This window comes from Heterostelium album (genome assembly GCF_000004825.1).
Source record: "Heterostelium album PN500 unplaced genomic scaffold PPL_scaffold2, whole genome shotgun sequence".
Classification (NCBI taxonomy): domain Eukaryota; phylum Evosea; class Eumycetozoa; order Acytosteliales; family Acytosteliaceae; genus Heterostelium; species Heterostelium album.
Genome location: NW_008805064.1, coordinates 2,919,568 through 2,935,359, shown reverse-complemented (window position 1 = coordinate 2,935,359; position 15,792 = coordinate 2,919,568). Strand labels below are relative to the sequence as shown.

The window sequence follows — 15,792 nt, the reverse complement described above, 5'->3', positions numbered from 1 at the left end:
TAAATAAAATAAAAAAATAAATAAAAAAAATTTATTTTTAGATTTTAATTTAATCAGTGCAACATTTTACAAAAATGAGCAATATTATAATAATAATAATAATTCACCTTGTAGCCAAAAAGTATGTTTAGATGGTTTGGTTTGTGTTGATAACTCTGGTATTGCTACTTGTGTACCACCAATCAATATTGGACGTACCACTTCCTCTTCCTACTACGACCAAATATGTGGAAATGTGGCGTGTCCACCTTCATCAGTGTGTGCTGTCGTCAGAGGTCAGACAAGATGTCTAAGTACAAATTGTAACAATCTGAATTGCGAGAATACTTCTTCCTGTAGTAGTGGTAGTGGTAGTGGTGATATCTCATCCACTTCTGCTTCAACCATTGCAACAACTACTGCATCTACTGCTTCCACTGTTGCCTCTACTATTGCCTCTACAACTTACTCTCCTTCATCTATTGCTCAGACTACTACTGCTAGTACCGTTGCTAGTACTATTGCCACTACTGCATCTACTGTTGCCAGCACTATTGCTTCCACTACATATACAACAGCAGCAACAGCAACAGCAACAACCACAACACCAATATCCACCATAGCTTCTACAGTTGCTTCCACTACTGCATCAACCATTGCAACATCAGGATTGATGACTGCAACAACAACAGCTACAACACTTGCAAGTACAACTGCATCAACAATTGGTCAAACAACTACTGCTTCGACCATTGCAAGTACAACAGCAACAACATTAGCGAGTACTGCTGCCTCTACTGTTGCCTCCACAACTGCAAGCACAACAGCTTCTACTATTGCAACTACAACTGGAAAACCAACCTACAACAGCCTCTACAGTTGCTTCCACTACAGCATCAACCATTGCAACTTCAGGTTTGATGACTGCAACAACAACAGCTACAACAATTGCAAGTACAACTGCATCAACAATTGGTCAAACAACAACAGCCACAACGCTTGCAAGTACAACAGCAACAACATTAGCGAGTACTGCTGCCTCTACTGTTGCCTCCACAACTGCAAGCACAACAGCCTCTACAATCGCAACAACTACAGGTAAACCAACAACCACAGCCACTACAATTGCTTCCACAACAGCATCAACCATTGCAACCTCAGGATTGATGACTGCAACAACTACTGCGTCTACAATTGCAAGTACAACAGCAACGACCATAGGTGTCTCTACAACAGCATCAACCACTGCCTCAACAATTGCAACCACTGCTTCTACAATTGCAACAATCACAGCATCTACAACTGATATTGTATCAACAACTACAGCCAGCACAACTTCACATGTTTCTACAACAGCTACTACACTTGCATCTACCATTGCTTCCACAATTTCACATATAACAACCATTGCCTCTACTACACAAACAATGACTACCACCGCAAGTACTACAGCAACCACCACCGCATCTACAACTGCAACAACCACAGCCATACCTTCCACTACTGCAACAACCACTCAAACCATGACTACTACTGCAACAACACTAGCTTCTACCACTGCATCTACCACTGGTCCTGACACAACTTCAATGACCAATACAAATACTGGCCCTGCAACAACTGCTCCTGCTACTACTGGCCCTGCAACAACCGCTCCAGCAACAACTGCTCCAGCAACAACTGCTCCAGCAACAACTGCTCCAGCAACAACTGCTCCAGCAACAACCGCTCCTGCAACAACCGCTCCAGCAACAACCGCTCCCGCAACAACTTCTCCTGCAACAACTTCTCCAGCTACAACTTCTCCAGCAACAACTGCTCCTGCCACAACTGCTCCGGCAACAACTGCTCCTGCTACCACTGCTGCAACAACATCCCCAGCAACAACCGCTCCTGCAACAACTTCTCCTGCCACAACCGCCCCTGCTACCACTGCTGCAACAACTTCTCCTGCCACAACCGCTCCTGCAACAACCGCTCCTGCAACAACCGCTCCTGCAACAACCGCTCCTGCAACAACCGCTCCTGCAACAACCGCTCCTGCAACAACCGCTCCTGCAACAACTTCTCCTGCCACAACCGCTCCCGCTACAACAAGACCATCTACAACCACTCCAGCAACAACTGCTCCCGCCTACTACTGCCCCTGCTACAACAAGACCGTCTACAACCACTCCAGCAACAACAAGACCATCTACAACCTTTACAACATTGGCCTCTACAACACAAACATTAACCACTACAGCATCCACAACTGCAACAACATCAATCTCCACAACACAGACTACAACTGCAAGTACAACAGCCTCTACAACAAACACCTTAACAACAACAGCAACTACCACGGCATCAACTACATTACCTGTGTCTACAACAGCCTCTACCATAGCATCAACCCTATTCACTACCACAACCAACTTTACTACATTGGCATCAACATTGGCATCTACATTGGCTTCATCATTGGCCACTACTGCCACAACTACCTACTCTACAACTGCTAGTACAATAGCATCCACAACCGCTACAACCGCTTCAACAACAGCCTCAACAATTGCCACGACCACTGCATCAACTCTGTTTACTTCTTTACCAATATCCGCCATACAAACAACAACAACATTACCAGCAACAACCGGTATATCAACAACACAATCAACAACAGCAACCACCACAGGTCCATTGTCAACAATCACTCAAACTACCACAGCAACAACATCTATTGCTACGACACGACCACCCACAACTACTACAGGTCCCGTTTCTACTACAGCCTCTACAATAGCAACAACAACAGACTCTGCTTCAACAATAACACAAACGACAACAGCATCAACCATTACCTCACCTATTACTGCTTCAACAACTGCATCCACCATAGCATCCACCACAGCCTCTACAACAGATTCAGCTTCAACTATCACTCAAACAACTACAGCTACAACCATTGCATCAACAACTACTCCCACAACACGTCCTATCACTACAACTGGTCCTATAACTACCACCGCATCAACAACAGCAACAACAACAGACTCTGCTTCAACACTTACACAAACAACAATGGCATCAACCATAACAACACCTGTGACTGCTTCAACAACCGCAACAACAACACAATCTACTACTGCCTCAACACTAGGTCCTATTTCTACAATCACTCAAACAACTACTGCAACAACTACTGCTTCGACAACAAGACCATCTACAACAGGAGTTAATACAGGTCCAATAACCACAACAGCCTCGACCACAGCATCAACATCTGGTATACACTCAACAATAACACAAACTACTACGGCATCAACCATAACAGCACCTGTAACAGCATCTACAACTGCATCCACTACACAATCTACAACAGCAACCTTAACAGGTCCACTATCTACCATCACTCAAACAACAACTGCCTCAACTATTGCATCAACCACAAGACCAGTTACTACACGTCCAATCACTACAATAGCATCTACAACAGCAACAACCATTGGAGAAGGCTCAACTATCACACATACAACCACAGCATCGACCATAACAACACCTGTGACTGCCTCTACAACTGCCACCACCATAGCTACTACCACAGCATCAACAACAGACTCTGCTTCAACTATCACTGCTAGTACCACTGCGACAACCATAGCATCATCCACAAGACCAGCTACAGGTAAAACTACAGCAGTAACTAGCACTACTGCCTCCACCACAGCAACAACAATGGGAGCATTATCAACTATCACTCAAACTACAACAGCATCAACAACCGCAACAAATCCCGCTACTACAACAACAACTATGCCAGCAACAACACTTCCCGATACTACAATAACCACAACAACATCGCCAGCTACAACATCACCAAGTACAACATTAGCAGCTACAACTGCATCGGGTGTTCCAACAACCACAGCGTCAACAACTGCTTCAACCATGTTTACCACTCAGACAACAACAGCAAGTACTACAGCAAGTACAACAGCATCGGGTGTTCCAACAACAACAGCCACCACAACATCGGTTCCCACTTCTGCATCTTCAATCACAACCGATGGTTTGTGTCAAGGAGGAGTTTCACAGACGAAAGAAGATACATGGCAGAACGCTGATGGAACATACAGTACTCAAGTCACATTCCTTCTATGTAATACAGGTCAACTCCCCATTACTTCATTCCAATTCGATGTTATTGGTGAGCCATTGAAGAATTACTACGACTTTGTACTGGTCAGTGGTAATACTTACACCATTCAAAGCTATCTACTACCTATTAAGCCTGGTGAATGTCGTACTCTTGGGTACATTACCAACGGTCAAACCGTTGCAAATATCGATAACATTAAAGTTAGATGTAGTGGTCCAGTCAAATAATCAATAAAGAAAATTAATTAATAAGTAAAGTAAATGCAATCAATTGATTTATTATCGATTTCATTCACTGAATTTACTCGAAATAATATAAAATCGTTGGTCTATTCCCACCTGCTGAATATTTGATTGATCAGATTGATGGCAATCAAATAAGCACTATTTTTTACTCCAACATCCATCATTTTTCAATTTTAAACGAGCCTCAAACATACTATTTGACATCAAATATGTCTGCATTTTGATATAATTGTCTTTTTGTCTTTTTTTTATTCTTCATTTGTGAAAATACAAAATTCAATCTAAATTTAACTTGATGATTACCGAAAGCATCCTTAAATCATTCGATATATTAGACCAAATGGATTCAATTAACTATAGAAGCACTGGTAACTCAACATCATGAACCACAACCCCAATCATCAATTATTAAACTACACATTTGTTCTAGTCAGAGAAATTAAAAATAATTTAATTTAATATTAAAAAAACAAACTTTTAAACTTCTTCATTTTTGTTATTATCTTTTTTATTTGAAAATAAGTAGTAAGTATTAGTACAAAAACAGAGCAATCTTAAAGTCGACGATATCATTGGCAGGGAGAAGATTTACATTTATTCAATCGACAATATCTAGTACAGATCGACTGTTTTCATCAACACATACGTAGCAAGCAAGGTAATCGAGTTTGAATATCTCAACAATAAACTGTCAAATGATCGATTCCTATTCTTGCCCAAATCAGAAATCCAACTCTTTAATCAATACCCAACCGTGAGAAAAGGAACTAATGGTGATTGGTATGATGTAGATATTGCCAAATACGTGAACCAGTTACAGCCAATATATGAGACTATCTTGGCATCCAAGACTGACAATCAAATTTCCACCAAGCATTGTACAATCCCACGCACAGAAACTTTGAATTTAAGATGAGTAGAAATCCATTGAATCTAATAAAGACTTAGACTCACCATCATCTTTGAACCAGACTATCCAGAGTCTCGATTTGAGAATGTTTGGCGTGAGGATCGTGTCTATAAAAAGTCTGACACTAAATAAATTGTTTAAATTTGATTGTTTATTACTGTATCAGAAGTTTGTAATCCATTCAGTTATATCAATCCTAAACTAACACCTCTCAACAAACTATTTGATGTCAAATATTTTGTCTGATGAATGAGTAATGTTAATTCTTTTTAATTTCAAAAGAGTTTATATACTATACATTATTAATATTTAATTACCCTTCTTACTATTTAATTGTTGATTGTAACTTAATACTAATTGATAATATTCATTGGTATTGTTGAAGAGTTGTTATTGATTCCAGATCTTTTGAATATTCCAACTCAATGTTATTGCACTTCTCCCATTATTAATTTCTCAAATGTACTGGCTATATCTTTTAATAATAGGAATCTAAGAACTGTCATTCCTACTGATAGAGTACTTCTGATAATCCTGATTCTTTAATTCACTGCAATTCTCAGACTTAATCTTTATCATCCCGACATAATCTTTCACTTTATTCCTAGTGAATTAATTATACAGTATTAGAAAAGGAATTGTTAGCTATTGTACATGCATTAAAGGTTAATTATTAGTCATAATGTTGTAATTAATACAGACTATAAAAATATTAAATTCCTTCGCGAACAGTATGCTATCGGTATCAATTCAAGAATCAACCGTTGGTTGCAGTTTATCGAGTTGTTCGATCCTACGTTACATTACATTAAAGGAGAAACTAACGTTGTACCAAACGGATTATCTCGATATACTGTTGGTGTTAGTGTTAACACTCTTAAAGTTTCGTATGACAACGACTTGTTAGATGATATCCGATACGGTTATGATTTAGAATCTAAAATGATAGAGAATAACGAAATTAAATTACAAAAGTTATATAATAGTATTGCAATAGATGTATTGTGTGTTGTAGATGTAACGATTATTACCACAAGAGAAGAGGTTTGCTAAAGCCTTTACCTGTAATGAGCCACAAGTTTGTTGCTATATCATGTGATTTCATACCCAGTTTAAAAGAAGTTGAAGATGACAATGGAAATGTATTTAATCAAATTTGGGTAATTGTCGATCGTTTCTCTAAATATGTCACATTGATTCTGACTCATAATACCTATAAATCCGAAGATTTGTATAATCTATTTATGTCAAATTATGTTAAATACTTTGATGTACCGCGTGAAATTACTAGTGATAGAGATAGTAAACTTACATCAAAGGTTTGGCGTACTTTCGCCGATAAGATAAGGTGAAGTTAAATTTCACTACTGCTGACCATCAACAAGCAAACGGTCAAGCTGAGATTGTTATAGAGCTATTAAAAATACTTTAAGAAAACCACTCTATTTTTAATTTTTACATTTTTTTTTAAAATTAATGAGCAGGCGAAAGTGGTTGGGAGCCAGTTTCGTTTTGCAAGTTTCAAAAATTTTTCAAAGTTGCTTCCACTCATATAAAAATTTCAAAACTTTGTGACAGCGATCAAAAAACATTTATAGCTTTTTTTTGACTAAAAAGGTTATAAATTAGTAAAAAAAATAAAAAAATATTATTAAATTTATAAAATTGTATTATTTCTTCTATTGTCAGAACATTCGATCACTTATATTAAATTAAATAAAAAGGAAAAAGAATTCTAATTTTAAATTTAAATTGAATTGTGTAAAATTATATTATTTATTGTATAGGATTTATGGGGACTGAATTATGAACTAGAGATTGCCAAGAGTGATACTCTGACAAACGGTATTCTAAAATTATAGCATTTTGTTCTAAGTTGAATTGGGGTCCTATAAAGTAGAGTATTAGAATAATAAAAAAATGTTAAAAATTTATTTTAATTTTCACATACCAAGTCTATTCCCTATATATTCGAAAACCAAAAACAAAGCATGAGCAGATCTATAGAAAAAAGGGTATTGATCGCCAATTCCACAAGGTGCGTTCCCGGCTGTGTACATAGGAGGATTCATTGGAACCAAAGGCTGATTCCTGTTGGTTATTGATGTGATATTAAGAACAACTGAATTACTATATCTCGCAAATATGTTCAAAATATCTCTTCTCTGGTCAATGGTTAAGATACCATTATTAAAACGTACCAGAAGCTGTATACTGTCTGTTTCTTCGTCAATATCATTCATTTTTACAAAAAAAAAAAAAATTAACTTACGATTGTCTTCACAAATTACAAAGTTAAATAAATATTCCAAAAAACTGGTTATAACTCTTGCAATAAAAAGAATAAAATCTTTAAATAACATAATTAAAATTAATATTGAATAAAAAATAATTTAATCTATTGTCTTTAAATAGTATTCCATTTCCAATGTCACATCTCTAAACTTTCTTTAGATAGTTGATTGATATATTTTAAAAAATGTTTTTTTTTTGAAATGACTTCAGCTCTATTGTCTAAAAAAACAAAAAAACAAACATAGTAAAATGACAATAAAATTTAATAATAATTATAATCTAATTGATAAGCACTTTTTTTTTACTGCAACATCCATCATTTTTCAATTTTAAACGAGCACCCTCAAACATTCTTTTTGCAACATTTTGTATGTGTAAAAAGCAGCTTGCTTTCACAAATGAAGAATAAAAAAAGACAAAAAGACAATTATATACATATATCAAAATGCACACTAGTAATAAACAGCAGGTGTTTCAAATTGGAAGAGGTAACATTAAGTTATTACTTGAAGTTCTATATTTAATATGGTTCCTTATCATAAGCATGCTTTGTTTATTCTCTGAATTGTTAATGATAGTTGATTGAATTAGCTAAATCAATCTCTTATTAGGTGATTCTAATTTCTTCTTTATTCTTTGTATTACGACATCTATTAACTATATTGTTGAGAGTGGTGGTAAGAATCAAAAATATCCTGGTGAACCTAAAAAGATATAGTTATTAAAAAAATAGCAAAGGAAAAAGAAAAATTAACGTTTCAATATTTCATGGGTGAAAACAGGTCAAATAATTCTACTTGTATTCTATATGGGTTGTTCGATTAAAAAAACCAATATTCGATTGTTGATATGGCAGTCTATTCATGGGCAGTCTATTCGTGAAGGACTTCTTCCAACCCATCAGAAATACCAGAATGAATCTAAGACATCTTCCAACTATTCTTGCACGACTGAAAGAGGAAATCGAACATCTCACTCATGCTGGAACCTATAGAATTAAATTCGATTAAAATATAAATAAAAATAATCAATATAAATTTCATTTTTAAAAAACAAATAAAAATATAATTAATTAAATACAATTTATTTAATGATAGTGGATATTTTATCATTATTAACGCATTTATCAAATTCCTTGTCGTAAATTAAATCTCTTAAGTTATAAGTTGACTTTATAAATCCACCACTTATAGGATACTCTCGATTGTAGCCAATGAAAGTAGTCGATTTGTTAAATCTTCGAAGTTCTATATTCAAATGAATTTTGATGATTTCTACTGATAGTGGTAGATCTTCCAGTGTGGAATTGTTAAAATATGATTGACCCACTTTCATAAGCAATCTTTTCGGTTGATTAGGAGTTTCATTCAAAGTATCTTTGACAAACAAAATCTTATTTAGTGAGAGTTTCTTTAATGTCGGTGGTAATGATGAGTACAACAAAGGAACACCATTTCCAGAGAGTTTAAGTGATTCCAAATACGGTGGGAATATGCTTATCTTTATGTCTGCATAGAAGAAAAGCTTCTTTATCGATGGCAGTGAAAGAATACCTAAAAATTTCGACTCTTCAGAATATGAATAATTCAAGTATTTCAAAGATTCTACGGTGTTTGGTATCGATTCAGCTGAAAAATCACGGGCTGCATGGGAGAGATCCAAATAGATGACACCAATTGGAATGACACCAGGCTCGAGACTATGTTCAAAGTAACCAAGTGATAACTTTGAGACACTAGATGGTATGCTTCCAGGTTGTAAATTGAAATATCTCATGCCACCAAAGTCGAGATCGGTGATGGTCGATGGAATAGCACCTGGCTTAATATACTCGGAATTGAGATAGCAAGTAGTAAATCTAAGGGTGGTGACCGAGGGTGGCAGTGAACCGATCCACTCGAAATGACATCCAATAAGTGTTGTCAGTCTTTGAAATTGAGAGAGAATCGGTATGTTCTCGATTTGTTCAGCAAAACTATAATGGAATTGAATGGTTTCAAGTGATCGAGGTAGGTTTCCAATATCAACCCTGTGAGGTTCAGCATGGTAAGTTCCTAAATGCAGTGATTTCAAATTGTGTGGTAGTGAGTGTTCCATGAGTGGATTATCATACATATAGAGTGTCAGTGACTCCAAAGAATGAGGGAACAATCCAGGTAGAAACTCTTGATTGTGACAATCGACAGTCATTGTTTTAACACTATTTGGCAGTACATGCGCATTGAAAGAGCTACATATAGATATATTTTCAATACTATTTGGAAGACTACCTGGCGATAACTTTACATTTTTAGATAGGACATCGAGGACACTAACACTACTATCCGAAATATCAAATACAACATCGTCTTGCCATTCTCTTACACAAACACTCTTTACATTCAAAGGTATTTTACCAAGAAGAAAATCATTTTCTATCACTTTGGAAACTATATTTATATTTTATTGATATTAAGATTCTTAGGTTATCTAAAGTTATATTTGAGAATAATAACATACTCTCTATTAAATAATCATAGAATCTTATCTGTCTCCTTATTAAAGTGGTTGTATGACCATATATCAATAGACTACAAGATTTAATATCGGATATACGCTGAAATTGTTTATGATATGATCGAAGTGTTGCATGGTAACTCCGATGGTGGATCAATTGAGCTTGAGCATGTGTAAGATACTGATCGTTGAAACTCAAGTACCTATCTCTGTTGCTGTATAACTTTTTACTTATTAAACTAAAACATATTGAATCTAAAACTGAAAGATCTTTGAAACTCAATATTTTAGATAACAATAAATATGGTAAATCCTGAATATTATTATTTTTATTCATCTATTAATCAAAACAACTTAAAAAAAAATAACGAGACGAATGATAGTGTTGTTCAAAAAAAGTTCAAAGTTTTTTCTGCTAAAACAAAAATTTTTGGTGAAATACAAATCTAATGTATCATTTCAGAAATCAAAAAAAGAGAAAAGTGATACATAAACCTTGACGAATCGCTCTGTAGCATCATGAAATCAAAAGTAATGTTAAAGATTAATTAGATTTATTTTTTTATTATTATCTTTTCATATTTGGTCTTTTGGTATATTGATTAGTTGAGAGACATCAAGGAAAACTATACGAATTCTATGATAAATTAAATAGGTCGTTGTCTGTCCAAATCGCTGTGAAAATTTGGTCTTCTTTTATTCGTTCAAAATTTTTACCAAAACAATTTTTATTAAAAAACGACAAATTAATGGGGTTATATGTTCGTTGTGTAGCTTCAGTGAAGCATGTTCTCTATCAATTAATGATTCTCTTACATTCTCTCATTTACAATCAAATTATTATCTATTTTAGTTCAGTTATTACAATTAAATTTAGAAATGACACACTATAAATACAACTTATTTTTCATTTTAATATCATCAAACCAAGTTAATCATCAATCATATAATAAACTCAAATAATAAATAAAACTATCAAAACATTAGTATATAATCAAATAAACAATAATACAATATTAAAAATGAGTCAACAACTACAACAATCAAATTCAACCGATAACACTCATCTCAATCAAGGAAAACCATATAAATTCTATGGTACAGGAACAACCAATCCATGGAAGATCAAATTCCTGTTCGATGAATTGGGAATCGATTATGTCTATGAAGATATCGATATCTTCAATGAGCACAGTGAAAAGAGAAAAGAATTTATCAAGCTGTTCCCAAATGGAAAAGTACCAGCAATAATTGATTACACTGTCAATCCACCATTGAAGATCTTTGAATCCGGTGCAATTCTCATCTATTTGGCACAGAAACATGGAAAAGGAAAGTTCATTCCAGATCTCAACACAGATCCACACTCATATGCCGATGTACTCCAGTGGTTGGCTTGGCAAATCTCTGGATTGGGACCAATGAATGGTCAATATACATATTTCTCTTGTTTTGCACCAGAAGCCGTTCCAATTGCTGAAGAGAGATACCTCAAGGAAACCGATCGTCTTTACACAGTTCTCGATAAACAATTGGAAGGTAAAGAATGGATTGCAGCCAATCAATATTCGATTGTCGACATGGCAGTCTATTCATGGGCAGTCTATATTCGTGAAGGATTTCTTCCAAATTATCAGAAATACAAGAATGTTATGGCTTGGTTGGACAGAATGAATCAAAGACCTGCTGTTGCCAAACATCTTCCAACTATTCTTGCACCACTGAAAGAGGAAATCGAGCATCTCACTCATGCTGGAACCTATAGAATTAAATTCGATTAAAATATAAATAAACAATGTATATATATTTATTAATATTAATTAATAAAATAAAATAATTGTAATATGTTTTCAAGAGAACAAAATAAATCAAATCACCACTCAACACCAAAGTTGCATCAAAATTAAACCAAATTTTCTGACTTTTATGTTTTATTATTAAAAAATGGTAGATATCTCCTTTTATATTATAATTTTATAGATTCCTTTTAAAAATAAATTATTTTAGTAAAAGTTAAAATGAAATTTCTAATTCATAATAAAACTCTTACAATAATTCTTTATTTTTTTAAAATAAATATTAAAAGAGAATATCTAAAAACCTCCAATTACTTGATCTTCGTTGAAATTCAAAGGTAATGGGAGTAATTCCCACCAAGAGTCGTACAAACAAACCTTCTTTTTATTCTTTTCTTCTTTTTATTCTTCAAGTTCTATTTTTGTTCAATTCATAGGACATGATATACTGTACCTTTTCATAAATATCTAAAAGTTTTAATGAGGACATCATGATTTGTGTGAATTTAAAAATAAATCGGAGCTTTAGATTTTTTTATTTTTAAAACAACATAAGATACCACTACTTTTTTGGTGAAAGGGTTTTTCATCAACCTAATTAATATTGATCAAGATTTTAGAGACTTTCAGAACTAATGAAACAAACTTTGAACTGGTCATTGGGCAGCGGTAACAAAAAAAAAAAAAAAAAAAAAAGGATTTTGAAAAATTCCAATAGAAATTTTTTTTTTTTTTTTGCTTTGTGTGAATCAAGAAGATTAGATCTGCAAATTGCGTGAAAAAAATTTGGTCAAATTTTGTTGTTGACATATGTATTAGTTTTTGAAAACCACAGCGGCTGTTTGTGTTATTTATAAATTGACTAGCAGGTTTATTGCAATTGCGCGAGTGGTTGATTGGTGTTTTTATCCCAGCATAGCATATTATTAATTAGTGAGTGTGTGTAACTACAACTTATCAACAGGAATCAAAAACAAAAAAGAATAGAGAAGAATTAACTGGCGCTATAATAATATAATAACTTTGCCAATTTAGATAGATTATTATTCCACTCCTGAATTTCTCATTTTCGCTTTTGCTCAAACAAACATTTTTATTTTAGCAATAGCCTGTTTGTTTGTTGTGTAAGGTAATTACCTTGCTCCCCCTAAATTTATATTTATTTATTTATTAAAAAAACAATAATAATTATTTTTAAATTAAAAATAAAAAAGTTTGTTGGTTTTTTACATTAACGCAACATTCTATCAACATAACATCATAGTTCAACATCATCATTTATCACTAAGAAGAACACGAAAGAATAAACATCGTCATTTTTTCATTTTTCGCTTGACTGGTCTTTCTCTCTTTCTCTCTCTAACATACAAACCTTTATTTATTTAACACACATATCTATACCCTTTGCAGAATAAGCATCTTTCATTCATTCTCAATTCTACACTAAATCATTATCATTATCATTATCGTTAACGATCAAATCATCTATAAATATCTAAAGTGAAGTGAACAAAACAAGTAAAAGTAAAAGTAAAAGTAACACTAAAGTATTACTTGTTGCAAACTAATAATTACTTCAACAAAAATAATAATAACAAATAAAATAACTGGTTGTGTTTAAAAAAAAAAAATTATTTATTTAATAGACAAACCAAATAAGAGACAACAAACACATTTCGTTCAAAAACAGTTCAACTTATAAAAAAAAAAATTTGTATATTTTTACAAAAAATAAATATATATAAGACTGTTTTATTTTGATTTATTTAAACATATCTTTATCAATTATTATTACTATATAATTATATTTAAATATACACATAAATTATTTTGCCAAAATGGTGCCAAATACAATTGATGAATGTGATGAACCACTTGTTATAGAAGAGACTGACGATGGATATGAAAAGACAAATCATGGAAAAGTTACTGTAGATTCATCTATATTGGAAGCCGAAGGTGTAAGTAATTTTAAATATTCCTAAAAAATTAAATTAAAATATTCTAATATTATCTTTTTTTCATTTACCAATATTATTTCTTTTCTTTTTTTTTGTTTATTAATTTTTTTAATTGCCTAAAAAATAATCATTTTTATTCATTGCCAAACTTATTCGTCGTGATTCCTAATTACGTGTATTGAATTAATTTAATATGGATTTGTGATTACTATTTCTTTCCATATTATCTAGAAATTCATACACTTTAGAACGTTGTGGTCATTCACAGGACCAGGATTTCTGATGAGTATAGCCTATCTGGATCCTGGAAATCTGGAGTCGGATATTCAAGCGGGTGCTTCCGGTGGATACACTCTGCTCTGGGTGTTGCTGTGGTCCACTGTCATTGGATTCTGGTTGCAGATGCTGGCGTCGCGTTTGGGTACTGTGACGGGAATGCATCTGGCGGAACACTGTCGTCTGTACTATCCGAGAGCGGCGCGTATCGGTCTGTGGATCATGACGGAGCTTGCTATCATCGGTTCCGATATCCAGGAGGTCATAGGTACTGCTATTGCCATCAATATCCTCTCGAATGGCGTGATTCCACTGTGGGCAGGTGTTCTCATTACAGCGGTCGACACATTCACATTCTTGTTCCTCGAGAACTACGGTATCAGAAAGCTGGAAGCATTCTTCTGCTCACTGATATCTATCATGGCTATCACATTCCTGGTGGAATACATCATCAGTAAACCCGACCAATTCCAAGTATTCAAAGGTTGTGTAATCCCTTACGTCACGCGAAGTAACGTATCGGAAGCAGTCGGTATTCTAGGTGCTGTCATCATGCCTCACAATATCTATTTACATTCTGCATTGGTACAAGTAAGTTATAGTTTATAAAACAATATTAATCACTAATAATCTAATATCTAATATCTCTTTAATTAATTGTCATTAAAGTCTAGAGATATTCAAAGAAAAGATAAAAGACAAGTTAGAATTGCAAATAAATACTTTGCAATTGAGAGTGGAATCGCTTTGTTTATCTCATTCATTATTAATTTGTTGGTGGTTTCAGTGTTTGCAGTTGGATTCATTGGTATTGCGGATATCGGATTGTCTACAGCAGCAACCTATCTCCAAGAAAAGTATGGAAAGATCGCCAAGTACGTTTGGGCAATAGGTTTGTTGGCTGCCGGTCAATGTTCGACTATGACCGGTACCTACTCTGGTCAGTTTGTAATGGAGGGTTTCCTCAGACTCAAAATCAGACCATGGAAGCGTCTATTGCTGACTCGTCTCACCGCTATCGTTCCAGCGATCGTTGTTGCCATCCTTTCAAACACTCATCTCGATGCACTCGATCAATGGCTCAACGTATTACAATCTGTACAACTTCCCTTTGCTATTCTTCCTGTATTATATTTCACTTCTCGTAAGTATAATAATAATAATGATATTATATTATATTATAACCTTCTTCTTATTTCTAACACACAATTAAAATATAAATATATATATTTACAGGTGAAGAAGTCATGGGAAAAGAATTTAAAAATCATTGGTTAAACAATATATTCGTTAGATTCTTGTCACTTGTTATCATTGGTATCAATATCTATTTGATTATTACATTTGCAACACAGATTTCGACAGCATGGTGGATGATTTTCATTCTTTGCTTTGGATTCTTCTTTTATTTTGCTTTCATTATTTATTTGTCACTTGGAAAGACACAAGCACAAGTTGTCTCCTCAAAAATCAGAAGTATATTCAATAGAGAAACTGCTGGTTATCAAGCTTTTGATTCCGAAACTGTTATTCAATAGTTTATTTGTTTATCAGATTATCTTTATTTATTAAAAAAAAAAAAATTATTATAAAAATATAAAATAAAAAAAAAATTAAAAAACATCTTCTTCTTCTATCTCTCCTTTTACCAAATTTAGTTTTAAAATAGAGATATACATATGTAAAATGATAA

General features: G+C 33.8%; 8 protein-coding genes across 8 annotated transcripts; 6 read left to right on the top strand and 2 right to left on the bottom strand.

Annotated features, from left to right (window-relative positions):
• Positions 1-652: 652 nt before the first annotated feature.
• PPL_02442 (uncharacterized protein) lies at positions 653-4,347 on the top strand (the record flags this gene model as incomplete). The annotated part of the gene is made up of 3 exons (XM_020573429.1): positions 653-894; positions 935-2,271; positions 2,315-4,347. The coding sequence occupies 3 exons, from the start codon at positions 653-655 to the stop codon at positions 4,345-4,347; spliced, it is 3,612 nt and encodes a 1,203-aa protein (XP_020437546.1).
• Positions 4,348-4,705: 358 nt separating this feature from the next.
• On the top strand, positions 4,706-6,707 carry PPL_02441 (uncharacterized protein; the record flags this gene model as incomplete). The annotated part of the gene is made up of 4 exons (XM_020573428.1): positions 4,706-4,733; positions 5,976-6,279; positions 6,315-6,594; positions 6,630-6,707. The coding sequence occupies 4 exons, from the start codon at positions 4,706-4,708 to the stop codon at positions 6,705-6,707; spliced, it is 690 nt and encodes a 229-aa protein (XP_020437545.1).
• A 225-nt stretch (positions 6,708-6,932) lies between these two features.
• On the bottom strand, positions 6,933-7,921 carry PPL_02440 (uncharacterized protein; the record flags this gene model as incomplete). Its single annotated transcript, XM_020573427.1, has 4 exons — positions 6,933-6,976; positions 7,227-7,276; positions 7,711-7,789; positions 7,876-7,921. 4 exons carry the CDS (start codon positions 7,919-7,921, stop codon positions 6,933-6,935), a joined length of 219 nt encoding a protein of 72 aa, XP_020437544.1.
• Positions 7,922-8,653: 732 nt separating this feature from the next.
• PPL_02439 (uncharacterized protein) lies at positions 8,654-9,981 on the bottom strand (the record flags this gene model as incomplete). Its single annotated transcript, XM_020573426.1, has 2 exons — positions 8,654-9,943; positions 9,967-9,981. The coding sequence occupies 2 exons, from the start codon at positions 9,979-9,981 to the stop codon at positions 8,654-8,656; spliced, it is 1,305 nt and encodes a 434-aa protein (XP_020437543.1).
• A 202-nt stretch (positions 9,982-10,183) lies between these two features.
• On the top strand, positions 10,184-10,959 carry PPL_02438 (uncharacterized protein; the record flags this gene model as incomplete). The annotated part of the gene is made up of 2 exons (XM_020573425.1): positions 10,184-10,239; positions 10,722-10,959. The coding sequence occupies 2 exons, from the start codon at positions 10,184-10,186 to the stop codon at positions 10,957-10,959; spliced, it is 294 nt and encodes a 97-aa protein (XP_020437542.1).
• Positions 10,960-11,088: 129 nt separating this feature from the next.
• On the top strand, positions 11,089-11,847 carry PPL_02437 (glutathione S-transferase family protein; the record flags this gene model as incomplete). Its single annotated transcript, XM_020573424.1, has 1 exon — positions 11,089-11,847. The coding sequence occupies one exon, from the start codon at positions 11,089-11,091 to the stop codon at positions 11,845-11,847; it is 759 nt and encodes a 252-aa protein (XP_020437541.1).
• A 1,853-nt stretch (positions 11,848-13,700) lies between these two features.
• Positions 13,701-13,847, top strand: PPL_02436 (uncharacterized protein; the record flags this gene model as incomplete). Its single annotated transcript, XM_020573423.1, has 1 exon — positions 13,701-13,847. One exon carries the CDS (start codon positions 13,701-13,703, stop codon positions 13,845-13,847), a length of 147 nt encoding a protein of 48 aa, XP_020437540.1.
• A 474-nt stretch (positions 13,848-14,321) lies between these two features.
• Positions 14,322-15,637, top strand: nramp1 (solute carrier family 11 member 1; the record flags this gene model as incomplete). The annotated part of the gene is made up of 3 exons (XM_020573422.1): positions 14,322-14,690; positions 14,769-15,243; positions 15,336-15,637. 3 exons carry the CDS (start codon positions 14,322-14,324, stop codon positions 15,635-15,637), a joined length of 1,146 nt encoding a protein of 381 aa, XP_020437539.1.
• Between the last annotated feature and the right edge of the window lie 155 nt (positions 15,638-15,792).